Source organism: Pithys albifrons, chromosome 7 (assembly GCF_047495875.1).
Source record: "Pithys albifrons albifrons isolate INPA30051 chromosome 7, PitAlb_v1, whole genome shotgun sequence".
Lineage (NCBI taxonomy): Eukaryota > Metazoa > Chordata > Aves > Passeriformes > Thamnophilidae > Pithys > Pithys albifrons.
The window spans coordinates 47,595,252-47,610,513 of record NC_092464.1 but is presented as its reverse complement, the minus strand read 5'-3'; the positions used below and the strand labels follow the sequence as shown (position 1 = coordinate 47,610,513).

The 15,262-nt window shown below is 40.5% G+C and overlaps 1 protein-coding gene and 1 long non-coding RNA gene across 7 annotated transcripts in view; both read right to left on the bottom strand.

The window, feature by feature from the left end:
- The window catches only part of LOC139674334 (uncharacterized), a 50,800-nt gene extending 49,550 nt beyond the window's left edge, over positions 1-1,250 (bottom strand). For all 5 annotated transcript variants that reach the window (XR_011698284.1, XR_011698282.1, XR_011698281.1 and 2 more), the window contains exon 1: positions 1,185-1,250. This is a non-coding gene — a long non-coding RNA (uncharacterized lncRNA). The remainder of the gene's footprint in view (positions 1-1,184) is intronic.
- Positions 1,251-8,860: 7,610 nt separating this feature from the next.
- The window catches only part of SEPTIN7 (septin 7), a 65,928-nt gene continuing 59,526 nt past the window's right edge, over positions 8,861-15,262 (bottom strand). Inside the window, exons 10-13 of one of the 2 annotated variants that reach the window (XM_071561405.1) lie at positions 14,652-14,672; positions 11,863-11,998; positions 10,432-10,571; positions 8,861-9,885 (exon numbers count right to left, since the gene is read on the bottom strand). In XM_071561405.1, the coding sequence (XP_071417506.1) occupies positions 9,846-9,885; positions 10,432-10,571; positions 11,863-11,998; positions 14,652-14,672 (337 nt within the window). In that variant the 3' untranslated portion in view covers positions 8,861-9,845. The remainder of the gene's footprint in view (positions 9,886-10,431; positions 10,572-11,862; positions 11,999-14,651; positions 14,673-15,262) is intronic. The other variant, XM_071561406.1, reaches the window with a different exon arrangement.

Genomic DNA, 15,262 nt, shown 5'->3' with positions numbered 1-15,262 from the left:
CCTGGGCTGCTCCACATGACTGTGTATTTCAGACCAGGTTAGTACAGGGTTTTGTCTTTGCCACTCCCACTTGAGCTATCTAAGAAGCACAGAATAATTGAGCTGGGGGTAGATCATGATGGATTTCTATGTCAACCCCCACTGAAAGCTCAGAGCAGGGTGCTCAGGGTGTTGTATCCAGATGGGCTATAACACCTCCAGGGATGGAGCCCTTCCAGTCTCCTGGGCACCTGCACAGCCACCCTGGGGTCTCCCTGAACTCACTGCAGTTCATTAACATCCATCAGGGAGTGGGAGGGATGTGGTATCCACACAAATAGATTAAGATGAACCCTTCCCTTGACCTGCGGGCTGTGTTTCTGCCAATAGGGGTGGGAGGCTGCTATGTTCATCACAGCTAGGGCATGCTGGGGGCTCATGCTCAGCTTTTGTCCCACCATCCCAGGACTTTCCCACAACGCTGTTTCCCAGCCAGTCCCTCCCCAGTTTTGCTTTCAGGAGTCAGTCCTTCCCCCATGCAGCATTTGGCAGTTTTTCTCACTGAACTGCATATCGTTCCTTTGAGTGCCTTTTTTTTTTTTAAGCTAGGTGTGACACTTGCCTTTTTCCATTTTTTGGGACCTCCAGGACAATCCAAAGATGACAGAAAGAAGTTTTGCAAATATGGTGGCCAGCTCTCTCCAGGCCCTCAGGTGGATGTGCATGGGCTACACTGTTTTCTGTACCCCAGACTCAATCCATCTCCTCCAGACCCTTGCCAAATGGGAGCACACATCCATACATGACTATGGATTACAAATTCTGGTGCAGGAAGAGCATACAGCAGAGAAACTGATATCATCAAGTAGGTAGGAACAGGTGTTAAGCTCTTGCCTTTGCTGTTCATAAAACTTAAATTTCTAAGTAAATACAAACATTTGTTTGCATACTTTCTACTTGCAGCCACATTTCTCTAGCTTCGTATGGCTGGGGTTTGTCATTGTAGATCAAAAGACAGGAAGACATGTAAACCTGGAATATAGGAAGAACAATGGTTTGAACAGATTTTAAAAGGAAAAATTTGAGGCAAAGGGAAAAGACCGATATGAATCACATGCCAGAAATACAACCATGGCAAGGGCAGAAGATGAAATAGAAAGTGGAAGCGTTTATTGCCAGCGCACACAGAGATCCTCACTACTTACAATCACTTTGTGACTTCATGAACTGGCCTCTTCACTCATATCAAATGAAATCCCCTGGGCTTTCAGGCATCTACTGTTGACCATCTGTCTTTATGTACAGAAATATTTTAGTATCTCTTAAATCAGTGTCATGTGTGCCTCTTTCACAATTTCCAGGAATTTCTGGGCTGCGTTTACTGTCTGCACAGTCACAGAGATGGCCTTCTCTTGTACCATGATCTTGTGATCAGGCTTAATTTTCTGGCTGCTTCTTTCTTTATAACATACTCAAAATTTTAGTCCTTCTGCATTTAAAACAATGTGTGACCTTACCTCTGGCTTTCAGGATTATCCATCAATAAGAAAAGCTGGACAGTAGAGACTGAGCATGCTTCAGAACACAGATGTAAGGTGAAGGTGGCACATAGAAGAAATTACTGGTGTTCTCTCAATTAATTAGAAATCATACCATTAAGCTACTCTGTCTGGTCTCTGGGCCCTTTGCCTGTATCCTCCTATGCCAGGAGTGGCATAATTTTTGGCTTCTTCAAGCAACTCCCATTTAAAAATTAGCTTTGGTCTTCTCCCCTTAGAACTGAATCTCAGACGTCCTTCCCCATCCCACCAGGGGCAGGCTGAGCAATGTGGTGGGTGAAGCACACAGAAATAAACGGTGAGGTGGGTCAGTGGGTCTACAGAAGGTTTTTCAGAAGCTGAGGTTCAAAGATGCCCAAGTTAACAGCTGTGGACCTGTTACTAGTTTGTGGTCCCAAGGACTGTGATAAAGCCAGAGAGCCTGGTGGAGCCACTGTATTTCAGGCCTAACCACTGTGGTATCAATGGGGCGCCAGGATATTTCAAGTTAGAGCTTGAATTTGTATTTACAAGTGTTTTGCTTGCAGTCCACTAAGGCCCACACCTGGGCTATGCATGTTTTACAGTGGAGACGTTTTTCTCAATTGCCCATTTGAGAAGCCATTAGAACACACACCTGTGCACATCCTTGTGCTTTTAGGGAAAGCTTTTCCCCTGCATCTTTCACAAAACTACTGCAGCAACCATATAGGAAAAGCATTTGAAAGTACATGTGGAGGTATTTCTGGGTGCCCTTGCACACCACTGATTGACTTGAGGTCATGTTCAGTGAAAGCCACTTGACTAAGAGGGGAAAAAACCCCTTCTTTAAACAGGAATTGCATCACTAAAGTCAAGACACTTCCCCAGTGTCCTTCTGCAGACTCTCCTTTGGAGGCACTGCTAAGGTGCTCTTGAGAAAGGCAGAGGCTGCAAACAGAGTCTGAGGTTTCTCCTGCTCCAAGAGGAGGAAAAATAAAGTCCTCATGAAAGCCTAAGTTGAATTCCATCAGGCAGGGGATGTTGCCACCTGCTGCTTAAATAGGGGCAGACATCAGTTCCTTGTGGTTTGTGTCATTAGTGGGATTTGGACCTTTATGCCTGTTAAGTCTGCCTGCAGGCAGTACTGCTTGTTCCAGATGACTTTTTTGTGCTCATAACTCAGGTGTCAGCATCTCCTTTTCCACTGTACTGCTGGCAAACACAACAGACCATGAAACATTCTCTTCCCTGCAGTTTCTTCACTGTAACAAGGTTTGCAAATCAGGTGGGCTACCACAGCTAGCAAATATCATCTGAAAAGCCTTCAGAGGAGTCTGACTATGTACTCAGCTGACACTTCTTCTCTGGTGTCTCTTAGTGCGAGGTGCAAACCTTCAGGGATACACAAATCTTGGGTACACAAAATCAAACTCAAGACATAAGGGATTTTAAGATTATTTTTAAAGAACTGTAAAACATGCATAGCCTAAACACCCTATGAACAGATGTGGAACCTCTGCCCTTATTTGCAATTCAAAGAATTAGGTTGTACTGTTGAGGATTAGAGCACACACTCTTTGTGCAGGATTAAATAAAAAGGCTGACATTTCTGTGAGACAGCAGCTTGGCAGAGGATGAGAAATGAAGTAAAAGCAGCACAGGTTGCTCTGCAGTCAGAGCTGATGAAACAGCAGCATCGGATTGCTATTCCCCCTGGTGTAAGATCTGGGGAAAGATCTATTAATTACAACCATCTCGAAGAGGCATCAGCTGTGATGCAGTCAGGATAATGGGGACAGGGTTGAGCAGCCAGACCAGTGGCTGTGGCTGGGAAGGTACAATACATGGGGACTCCACCACATCCATCTGTGGGGACAGGGAAAAAACCCCACCAGGCTCTGGCACACAGGAATGGAGATGCAAAGCCCTGGGAATCAGGATGACTCAACCTGAACTTACTTTCTGAAAGGTTTCCAGACATGATGAAATTACTCTGCTAGTTTCTTATTTTCTTGGTTAGTTTTCTGGGGGTTCAATCAGCTCCATGGGGAGTCTAAACAGCAGCAGAGAGGGAAGGGAGCTCACACCATGCCACAGGGCAGGACACTCAGACACTGAAGTTGACCAAAGCAGTTTCATCCATTTTGCCAAGACATACTCCTGTCTGCATCTCCTGCAAGAAAAAAGATTTTTGCTTCTGCAGGGAGACAGGAATCTGTTTCCAGAAGGAAAACTGAAGAAAACTACAACTTAAGTGGCTTTCCAAAGTACCCAGAGGCCTTTACTAGTCAGGTGAAAGCTTGAATGCTGTCAGTACAGTTCTCAGGCTTGGCACATACAAAATAAAGCCTTCCTCTTAGTGAGGAATCACAGAATGGTTTGGGTTGAAGGACTCCCCTGCCATAAGCAGGGACACCTTCCACTAGACCAAGTTGCTCAGAGCTCCACCCAGCCTGGCCTTGACTTGAACACTTCCAGAGATGGGGCACCCATCACTTCCCTGGGCAACCTGTTCCAGGGCCTCACCAATCTCACAGTAGAGAATTCCTTCCTAATACCCAGTGTAAACCTACTATTTGTCAGTTTAAAATCATTATTCTCCCTTGTCCTATCATTTCATGCCCTTGTAAAAAGTCCCTGTCCAGCTCTCTTGTAGGGCCCCTGTAAAAGACTAGAAGACTGCTTTAAGGTCTCTCTGGAGTCTTCTCCAGGCTGAACATGTCCGATGGTCTCAACCTGTCTTCATAGAAGAGACCCTCTGATCATCTTTGTGGCCTCTTCTGGACTTGCTCCAGCAGGTCCTTCCTATGCTGAGGACCAGAATTCAGAGCTGGATGCAAAATTCCACGTGGGGTCTCACCAGAGCAGAGGGGCAGAATCCCCTCCCTTGCTCTGATGGCCACGCTGCTTTGGATGCCCAGGACATGTTTGGCTTTCTGGGCTGCAAGTGCACATTGCTGGGTCATATCCAGCTTCTCATCCACCCACACACCCAAGTCTGGCTCCTCCACCCAGCCTATATTTGTGCTTGGGATTGCCCCAATCCACATGCAGCACCTTGGATGAGTCAAGCCTGGGAATTAGTGACTCAGCAGCTCCTGGAGGAAAGAAACAAGTTATTCTGAAGATTAGCAAATGAGAAGGTCTTGAGAGCAGAAAAGGGATTCTCCTTGCCTCTCAGTAATCCTGATAAACTACAAAAATCTGGTCATTGTGACATGACTGCTTTTTCCATTTCCTTTCATTGTGAAGATTATTGCTACCAGAGCAAGTACAGGGGACATCAGAGAAGCCAGAGGAATTATATTCCCTTAGTAAAGCAAAATCACAAGTTTTATCTTGACCTGTGTGGTCCAGCTGTCCCAGGGCAAGCTGAAATATGATCACCTTCATTAAAAAATTGCACTGTCTGCACAAAGCAAGTGTCTTGGCTGCCTCAGAGACCTGTCCAGATGACAGTGCAGAGCTGAAAAAGAGCTGCCTTCCCAGTCACAAGGGGAATAGATAAAAATTTTGACTTGTTTTCCTATGGCAGTCAGCAGTTTCTTCTCATAATATTGCTCAAAGATCTGTTCCCGTGGTCATCAGCTACTTTTCATAGTGAAGAAGAAAACAAGGTGCAGAAGGCAGAGATTATTTGCAGCTGCAGCCTCTGCAGCAGCACTACCTGGCACCCCAGCCCACTTGCAGGTCCCCAAGTGCTGCTGCTGGGTCACCCCCGTGGCCTCAGATGCCCTTCTGCATCCCCTCCTGCTCATGCAGGGATGCCCCAGGCAGCTGTGGACACCTGCTGAACAGAGGAAATTCTCCAGTCTCACAGCTGCATATCCTGGTGACCAGAGAAAGGAAAGGCCTTTCATTTACTGTGCTTCCTCACTGTTGCCCTTAGCAAAAGACAGCCAACAACCTTGGGAGGATGGGAACACTGTTTTTTTCCAGCATCAGTAGGTGTTAGATCCGGATGCAGGGGAGGAGTCCCATTTGCATCCCTTGAAGAAGACCTCTGCCATTTTTACCAGCATATAGCAGACATTTCTAATGATGAACATTTGTGACTAGTTAGAAACAAGGGAAGCTGCCAAGAGCAACAGCTGAGTAATTCCTGGGAGAATTTACCATGTGGAAACAGGAAGGCAGGGGTGGGCAAACCCACAGCATGCAGCGAGGCTCCAGAAGTGCTCCATTCTTGAGAGTTCTGATACAGGCAGCCCATCTCCAGAAAGAGCAGCACAGCAGCTCCCAGTGTCAGGGGCAGGCTGCTATCCTGATGGCTGACCACCAAACCCATCAGCCACCTGGCAGAGCAGGACACTCAACAGAATGTGGGATGAGGCAGGCATAGGTTGTGGAGAAGGGAGTAATTGCCTTTGCTGAGCCTTAAACAGCATAAGGTCAGGAAATGGAGATGTTGGCAGTGGAGAAATGTAAACTGCATTAGGACAGGCTTGTAAACATTCAGGGTTGGAAACCCAAGAACTGTATGCAAAGCAATCTCCGCAGCCAGTCCACAGGGAAAAGTATATATCCTTATCCTGGGCACGAACACATCCTGCACTCACTACCCAGAGACAAATAAGCCTGACAATGCTGCACAAACAGGATGATGAACCCTTAATATACTGGCTTGCTCCTTTTCTGCTCTTTTCAAAGTATGAACCAGTGATCCAGCCCAATTCTTTACTTCCATATTGATTTATTTGTATTGAAACCTTCAAAAGGATTATTTTAAATCACTTATATTTAAATCAGATTGACAGGTTTCTTGAATCAATGAAGATAAAACCAATGCTCAACAAATTAAGAATGTGTGTTATGCTCACTCTGGAAGCTTAGGAAGGGAAAATGTAAATTTGCCACATTCCCTGGGGCGTCAAATTGAGGAATGACTTTGGGTTTGGCAGCCTAGCCACGAGTACTCTGGTGATAAAATGTCACATGAACCAAAGTGGTCCAACATGTGGCCTTATCAAGGAGTCAGGGCATCAGCAGGTCACTGCCTACCAAATGGGAAAACTGCAGTGAAAGCCAAAAGAATACAACATCACTCCTTCAAAACTTTGTGTTTCATGCTGGAAGCAGCAATATCAGCATCCAGATACTCAGGATGCTGAACCTCAATTTTGGTCAGCCAGATAAGCTACCCAATACAGGAATGTATTTGTCATCAGAAGAAAGTCCCAGGTCTGCAGTCTTTACACAGTTTTTATATATAAAAATATAGATGCATTTCATACCTATCTCTATATAAAAGCACACCTACACCCCCATATAAATGTACGTGTAGCATGTTTGCATATTCAACAGGGATGTTTGCAGGGCCATGCTTGGCAGAACCAGGATTATTTTCTCTCCCTCCCTCCCCCTTTCACAGAACACACTCTAAACTGAATGGAGATCTTCAATCACAAACAAGAGCAGCAAAATTTCCAGCCTCATAATTGCCTAAAGACCAGACTCTGCTATGATAGCAACTTCTGTTACAGAAACAGGCAGCAGATGGACAGAACTGCTCCATAACCCCTCTGGTTTTGTGCCTCAGCAGAGCAGGTGAGGTTTCACTGTACACCAGAAAGCACACCAGAAAATTCTAGGACCACCCATGCAACATGGCTCTGGTCCATCAGCACACACAGTGCAACACCTCTGCTGCATGTTCGCAGAGTTGTGACACTAATACAGGCAAATCCAAGTACTCAAATACTAACAAGTAGAATGAGCATTGGCTTCACAGAAATAACACATTTCAATTATGATATATTTGGTGGAAGGGAAAAAAAAACCCAGCCGGGGCTTGTATCTTAGTATCTCTGTAGCTTAGTGGCTGTACTGGCTATACAGCTGCTGTACTACAAGCTGCACAGTTTCATAGATCATTCTCAGTTTTATATTTTTAATTAAAAAAACCCTGGTGCAGCCAAACTTACCATAAAAAGCCAAAGCATTAAAGAAACAAGTTGAGAGGTGACAGATGTCTTTCCCAAAAGTGCAATGCTTCATTTCAGAAGCAAACTCTGAACACATGCTCTAAATTTTCATGCAAATACAAATGAAATATAATTGATTACCTATGTTGCTCAGAGAAGTTGTGGATGCCCCATCCCTGGAAGCGTTCAAGGCCAGGCTGGATGGGGCTTTGAGCAACCTGGGCCAGTGGAAGGTGTCCCTGTCTATGATGGGGGGGCTGAAACCAGATGATCTTTAAGAACCCTTCCAACTCAAACCATTCCATGATTCTGTGATTAATACAAAAGACCTAACAAGAGCTTATACCGGTTTTTGATCATCCCAACTGTAAGCGAGGCTAGAGAATAGCGAGGAGAATGAAGACCGGCATAAGGAAAACAAGTTTCCCGATAAATGAAATCTCTCATTTCAGAGCAAATGGAAACTCTAAAGCACACGCATACCCACACAGACAGTCCATCCGGAGTTTAGACGAGTCCAAAGAGCAACTCAGAATCTGCAGCTTCTCTCCTGGATGGCAACTCCTGCCTGGTTATTACATTACTCAATTTACTGAATTAAACTGAAACCTGAGGGGCAGATGTAGGCAGTGCAAATCTTCTGTGATCTATGAAAGATCAAATTTTGCAATTCTGTTTACTTGAAAGCAAAAGCGATGCCTACTTATTGATCATCAGGGTCTTCTCTGGAAAGAAAGAGACAATGTACATGAAATGAGTTATAAGAAGGCTTTTATGCAGACTACTGCAAATGCCTTTGTTTCTTTGGGAAGCTGAAAAAATCACATTTCCGTAAGTATAATTCATGTGAAAGAAAAATGAGCAGAAAGAGTGATAGCAGGGATAATACAAGGGATATGTGCAAAAAAATAGATATCATTATTCCTTAGGTGAAGACAGACATAAGAAATCCCCATTAATTTTGTAACAACTTATAGGCTGTATTTGAAATATCAACATCCTAGCTATTACATTTTTCAGAATTGACACAGCTAACTAAAAAAAAGACAAAATAACCCCTCCCCTTTGCCAACAAGCCCAAGAGAAACACCTGAGGGGGCTATAAATGTGTTGTTACACACACCCCCCTCACTAGATGCTCCTGATCAAAGCTCGCATAAAGCCCAGTGTGGGAAGCAGGACTGCCGAGGGGGGAGCTGGTGGGACACAGCACAGGGTGTGTGAGCACTTGGTGCCCTCTCCTGGGCACGACAGACACGAGTGCTGCCAATTCACTGCATGGCCACAGCAACGGGGTTCTCTACACCTTAAACTGATTCCTCAGACAAATCACAGGCACGGGTCAGTGAAGTGCAGATGGCAGAGGGAAAGTTCAAACACTTCCCAGGGAAGTGCTCAGCTGCTCAACACCCTTAAAGATTCTGACACAGCAGCATGTTACATCACAACATTGTTTATTATGTAACTTTTTACAATACAAACAAAAATACAGAAATGCAGTATATGAATACAGCTAAATGCAAAATGGTGATGTTTTTCTCGAGGCCATATTCCCATTTCTAGTAAAATAAAGAAAGACTGCACACAGGTAGAAACAGGTTGGTAGTTAACTCCACAATTTTGCCTAGAAATGACCTATAAATGCATTTTCCTGCTACTTACCATAAAATGTAAAAAGGGAGTTAAAGGAAAGTTTTACTCACTGGTTCCTACCATATGAAAGAAGCTATATTCTATTTAGGAGGGCCAATATATGGAAAAATATCTAAATTAAATGTTATTACAAAAAATGAAGCAGTAATGAGATCCTTCTGGCTAAAGAAGTTACTAAATGAGAATAGCATATATTTCAAGAATCCAAAACATAAAAGGGTTGTTATAAAAAGCTTAGGTGCACTGTAAGCTTACAACTTCTGTTTTTCCATGTGTCCTTTTAAACAATGGAAGTGTCAAAAATAGGGTCAACTGTGTTAGACTAAATTACATTATTGTATATGCTGCACTGAATGGAATTCTTGTATCATAATAATAGAGAAGCATTGTTTGCATCTTATTATGGCAATTTATCCTCACTAAAAACCGTCTAGAGTCCTGCGTTTTTTAATATCCTGTAAACCGTTAAACCACCAGAACATGATTGTACAACAGTAAAATGTTTTCTTTTGCATTAAAATGACACCTGTTGAACAAAAAAGAAAATTAAAAAAAGGTACTTAGAGCTGTTATTTTTTCCAAGTACACAACACCCTAGACAATTCAAGGCATCTCATTCTCCATCAAAATTAACAAAAATTTGTCATGCTGTTAAATCCATTACTATGGATACAACTGGTGCAAAATTGGTCAAACGGATCCAACAAACACTGATGTCCAGGCTGGCATATTGGCAACTAATACATAACTGGTGGTCAAAATGATGCATTTAAAATATCTTCCCTTTCTTCTTATTCTTTTCCAAGGTTCTAAAATTACATTAAAAAAAAGTTTGTTAAATAGTCCAAACATGTACAGATTTTTTTTTAATTACTAATATACACCTTTTAAAATAAGCATTTTATAAAGCGTTACTGGTTGCAACACAATGTGTGAACCTCATTAAGTACACAGTGCTTGCCTTATGTGAGTCAAGCAATGCATTTATCATCAGATTTTCCCCTCCAAGGACACAGGGAATTAAACATTTTAATTCTCAAAGCTTTAATTCTGCATCCCTCAGAAGTCTGATGCAATGCAGCTTTCAAACATAAACATATTTTTTTTACACAGATATAAGTTACACGTGGGTACAATGTTTTTGCAGATTAAAACCTGCTTTAAAAGCTAAAAACCTTCCCAATACTGCAGATATGTGCTTCTTTGTAACTAAAAGCAGTTCATGATTTGTCTTGGTTTTAAGTGACACTTCCATATTGGTCAATGACGACAGGCCATTATTATCTCAGAAACTGCCTTGTAGCAAAAAACTACAGAATCTTTATTGTCAACTACAAGACAAGACTCCAGCTTACCTGGAAGAATTCTGTTGTTCCAAAATACGTTGCTGAGCTTCCCAGTTGGCTTTCTCATCCTCAAACTGGCGACGCTTTTCCTCCAGTTCTTTGTGTTGTGCCTCCAAATTCTTTTTCATTTGTTCATGGCGTCGCTGCAGCTACAGAAAATTATGAACAGAGTTGTGAAGTGCAGAAAACTCAGCAACTTTTGGAGCTGCAATAATAAACATCAGCAACTGTACTCTGTACTCAGCACTGTCTATTGCCCATTTTTCTACATTTAGATAAATAGAACAGAAGTTTACGAAGTCATGAATGGTGAAAGAAAAAAAAGAATGAATTGCATGAACATTTAAAAACTGGTATCACAGTATACACTCAGTCAAAAAGTCATGAGATAGTACACGAAAACTAGAAATATTTGATTGTTTTGATTTTCCTATGACAAGGAGAGTGTGGATGCCAGAAGAATAAATAGGTTCAGAAAGATTTGAGACAAATTCAGGAAAGATAAATCAAGTGACTACAAAACTCATGACCCAGATAAAATATCTAGCTTGAAAATTCTCAAATTGCTGACTGGTGTATCTGAGCATTTATAACCTTATCTGTTCAGTTCTCAAAAAAAAACCCAGAATCTAGATTGATTTTCTTTCCCTCTGATCCAGTGTGCCTTGGCTTCTCACAAAGCTGAGGCTGCCAAGCATTTCAACTACCCTTCCAAGTTTCCTCAATTTTTCCTCAAATTTGGAGCCAAACTTTCTCTAAGAACTTCGACAGTTCTCAACTTCTTTATTAGGATACTTGTGAGAAACCGCTTAGAAAAAACTTAGGAAATTAGTTTTACTTAAACCTCCACTTATAATAGTCCCTTAAAAAGATCACTTTGAGAGTCCCTTGAAGTCCATAGAAACAATTTCACTGTGAGGACTTCACCTGAAGATGACAGAAATTATAAAATATCCATAAAATTTGTTCAAGTAATACCAGAACATGAACAAAAACATATCCATGCCTCTTCCTTAGCCTAGTAATTCTCATTTAGATGGTTTCTTACAGATACCGTATCCAATTCCTGAAATGCTTTTGCAATATGCACAGTAAATTAATGCATTACCTCATGTAAACCCTGAATGTCTAAAGAATTTTTTAAATCACAAGGAAGAAAATAGTCCCAAAACATTCTAAAGAAAAGGGAGAAGAGGGTAAGAAAGTTAAAGAATATTTTAACATACTATAACTGTGAAAATAAAACTAGAATGCATGTGAACATTAAAATTATATTTTAACTCCAGGCTTATATCATTTCAACAAAGACAAAGAAGAATCATGTTGTCTTTACACATAAAATCCAACTGTGCAATGAATTGTTACAAAGTCTTGGCAAAAAGTGCCGCCTCTACACTTGTTCAGCCTCCAGCACATTGGGGTTTAAGACACTTTGATTACCTCAGCTTCAGAGTCCTTCAGTTTCTGAACTTTTTCTTTGACTTTCATCTCAAACACCTGTTCCATTTCCATTTCCATTTTTTTCATTTTGGCTACATGCTCCCTCCTTTCCTCCTCCATCTGTGCCAAGGGGCTCCTGCCATAAATCCAAAAGAAGTAGTTAACTAATAAGAACTTTTTTCCCTGTCTGTTACATTAGGGCATCTGGAAAAAGCAAGATACAAATGCTGAAGTATTCAGATAAATACATTGCTGTAGGCCCTGCTAGCTTAAATTCCATTTGCATTATTATATTAACTGTTAAGTTTTACACAAAAAGATATTTCATACAGCATCTCTTCCTCCCCCACAACTGATTTACATTACATTTAGGTTAACAAACTCCTGACTTTGTTTGTAGAACCACCTGGTCATGGGAATGAAGGAAATCAATGTTACAACAACAAGAAAGATGAGCATCTTCCAAGTGATCTTCAGGCATCTTTTTCTTTCTCATTCAAACATATACAAAAATTAATGGACATAACAAAAAAAAATTAAGAGTACTGCAGAATAATATTCCAATATTCTGTCTAAATCTTCACTGTTCTAAGAGTAAGTTAATATTACAATTGTGTTGAATGCTGTGGTCACAGTTTTGAAGAGATATAAGCTTTGAAAAAAAAAGGTTTGGGCAACTGAACATCAGCATTTCATCAAAGTGTTAATTGGAAGATTTTTCTTTAGAAAGTTATTAATAAACTTAATGTATAAAAACAATGTACATAATTTTAAATTTTTCCATGCACTTTATGGTAACTACTTTCTTGGATTCTTCTGAATTTTCAAAGCTGTATAAGCCTGCTATCCATGTTTTAAATAGCAAGTTTCACATTAAGTATCAAATAAAACTGGATGATTATAATCCAGTGATGATTGCTACACAGAGTCTTGTAAGACTATGCTGTTCAACAAAGAGCAATCAAAACAAATCACTGGACTCTTGTTCCAGTTTGGAGTATGCACAGCTTAAAATGGCAAAGTTTTAACTACAATGTTGGCAAAAATAAAGAACTGAATATATTTGAAAGTTACAATCAACCATCAGAGGATTTCTACTGTAATGGTGCAAAAAGTCACTCAGACCAGCAAACTGTAAATAAAGGTGGCATGCCTAAGCCCTATTTAAAATAAGACTTTTGTTTTCACATCTTAAAAAAACAAACAAACAAAAAAAACCAACAAAAAAAGCTCTGTTCTGATACAAATCATGCAGAAAAAGCATTTTAAAAGGACAAAAGTATTGACTAACTTTCAGTGATGACTGAAACATAGTCAGCAATATCTATTTTGATTTAGAATTTGCCACTAATTCTTAAAGGAATGGAGGTTACATATCAAACATGGTTAAGACTCATTTAACTATTACTGGCTTATTTTATGCTTTCTGCTTACTCTTTTTCATCAACTAACCATACAGCCAAAGTAAGCAATGTCATATGAACCTCAGGCCATGTAATTTTTTTTCTCAAATATCAGTATTTTACAGTTAACAATTGGTGAGAGGTGATGAGGAAAAAAATGGCATTTCCCAAAACAGTCCCAAAGCTTGGACTTTTGTGTAAAATGCTGTATAATATACAGGACTCAGACTGATCATCAGTCTAATTTTACTTTAGTCCTTCAAAAGGCCAACTGCTAGCAACCTTTTTCAAGGAATAAACTAATGGTTAAATACAGGTGAAGTACAATAATACACAAAGATAATAAGAAAGTGAAAGAAGAGGTGAGTAGCAGTACTTGTGGAAGCCAAGCAGCTGTCAAAACAAGACTATTTTCCTATTGTTACCTTTTAGAAGTGCAAAGTTCTCAAATGTATCTGCTCTTCACAAATTAATCTAGGAAGCAGATTGAATACTGAGGAATCATTGCTGCAGCTTTAACTTGAAAGGGGAGCAGAACTGTCCTTTCATTTACAACTTAATCTAACAGGAAAGTCATGCAAGTTGTATTTGAGAAAGTCTGCACAAAAAATCTGATAAACTGATGAGTGAGCATTTAGAGCTGAGAGTTTTATAACACAGGTCACAACTGGTTTTGTTCGGCCCAAGTATGTGACATGTGTAGAAGAACATCACTCTGTGTATCAGGATAAAATTCTGTAAGGGATTTAAAACAAATAAACAAAAAAAAGGAAGAGCTGAAGGAAAAAAAACCCAAACAAACCACTAAAAAAAAAGTACAACATTTAAGAGGATGTGTGCTAAAACAGCCCTGTAAGTTATTCTGCAACAATTGAAAATTATTCCATGTATGCGTGAAGTGGAACCTCTGCAAGCCAATAATGAGATAAAACCACAGTCAGAAAAGATTGAAGCTACGAAATCCCTAATTCAATGAAGAGCTGTAAATTTAGAGATAAAGATGAAAATTCCACTAATTCTTTATAAGCATCTACATAAAGATGGTGGAGCTATGCATAGAAACCGGGGGAATTGCATAATTTATGCACATCTACTGATTTTTTAAATTTGACCAGATTTGTCTTGAGTTTTATCCAGAAAGTTCCTAAAAAGGATGGGGTTTTACAGAGATAATTGTCACTGAAAGTATTTATAAATTCCTAAAGTTTACGTTAGCACAGCTTTAAAAAAAAAACCCAAACCAACTGCTAGGGGGGAAAAACCCAATGCCAAGAGCAGGATAACAGGAAACTGTTTTAAATTTGAAACATTAAACAGTGAAATCCTTTTTGTGTTTATAGAATTTTTGCCTTTAAGTTTTTTGGAAAAATTTAAATGACCACTTACATGCCTTCAACTGTGTCAAATCTAAAAAACAAAAAATACAGAGGCTTAGCTTAGCATGCTTAAATAAAACCACAAAACCAAAAAGCAATAATTAAAAAAGTAAATTCATTAATAATAGATTCCTAAAGCTAATTATGTGCTCCCCCAAAAAGCAATTTTTTCATATTAAAAGGAAAGATTGTTAGTTAAAGCTTGCTATATTTATTTCAAATTCAGTTAGTTAACCACTACACCATGTCAATATTAACACAGGTTTGATGTGCAGATGCTTTCAGGAATAGCCCTCCTGGAATACCTACACTTTTAAAGTGTTAATATTTTAAAGTGATTTAAATCTTTTAGTGACATGAAGAACCACTTGCTTCACACAAGTTTTTGGAAACCAATGCCATCTGGAGGCTTCTCTCTTCATTTGGAATTTGTCAGCTGGCAGAGGACAGTGTATTAAACCCTCGGGAATGTTGTGGCGCGGCAGGAAGAGCCTTTGGCTCCCACGGCCAGCAGAGGTCTCAGCTCGGAGTCCCTTCCCCAGGGCGAGGATGCTGCACCCAGCAAGCCTCGCTCAGCACATCGCTGATGCCACGGCAGGGGAAAAAAGGGCTCAGTCTCAC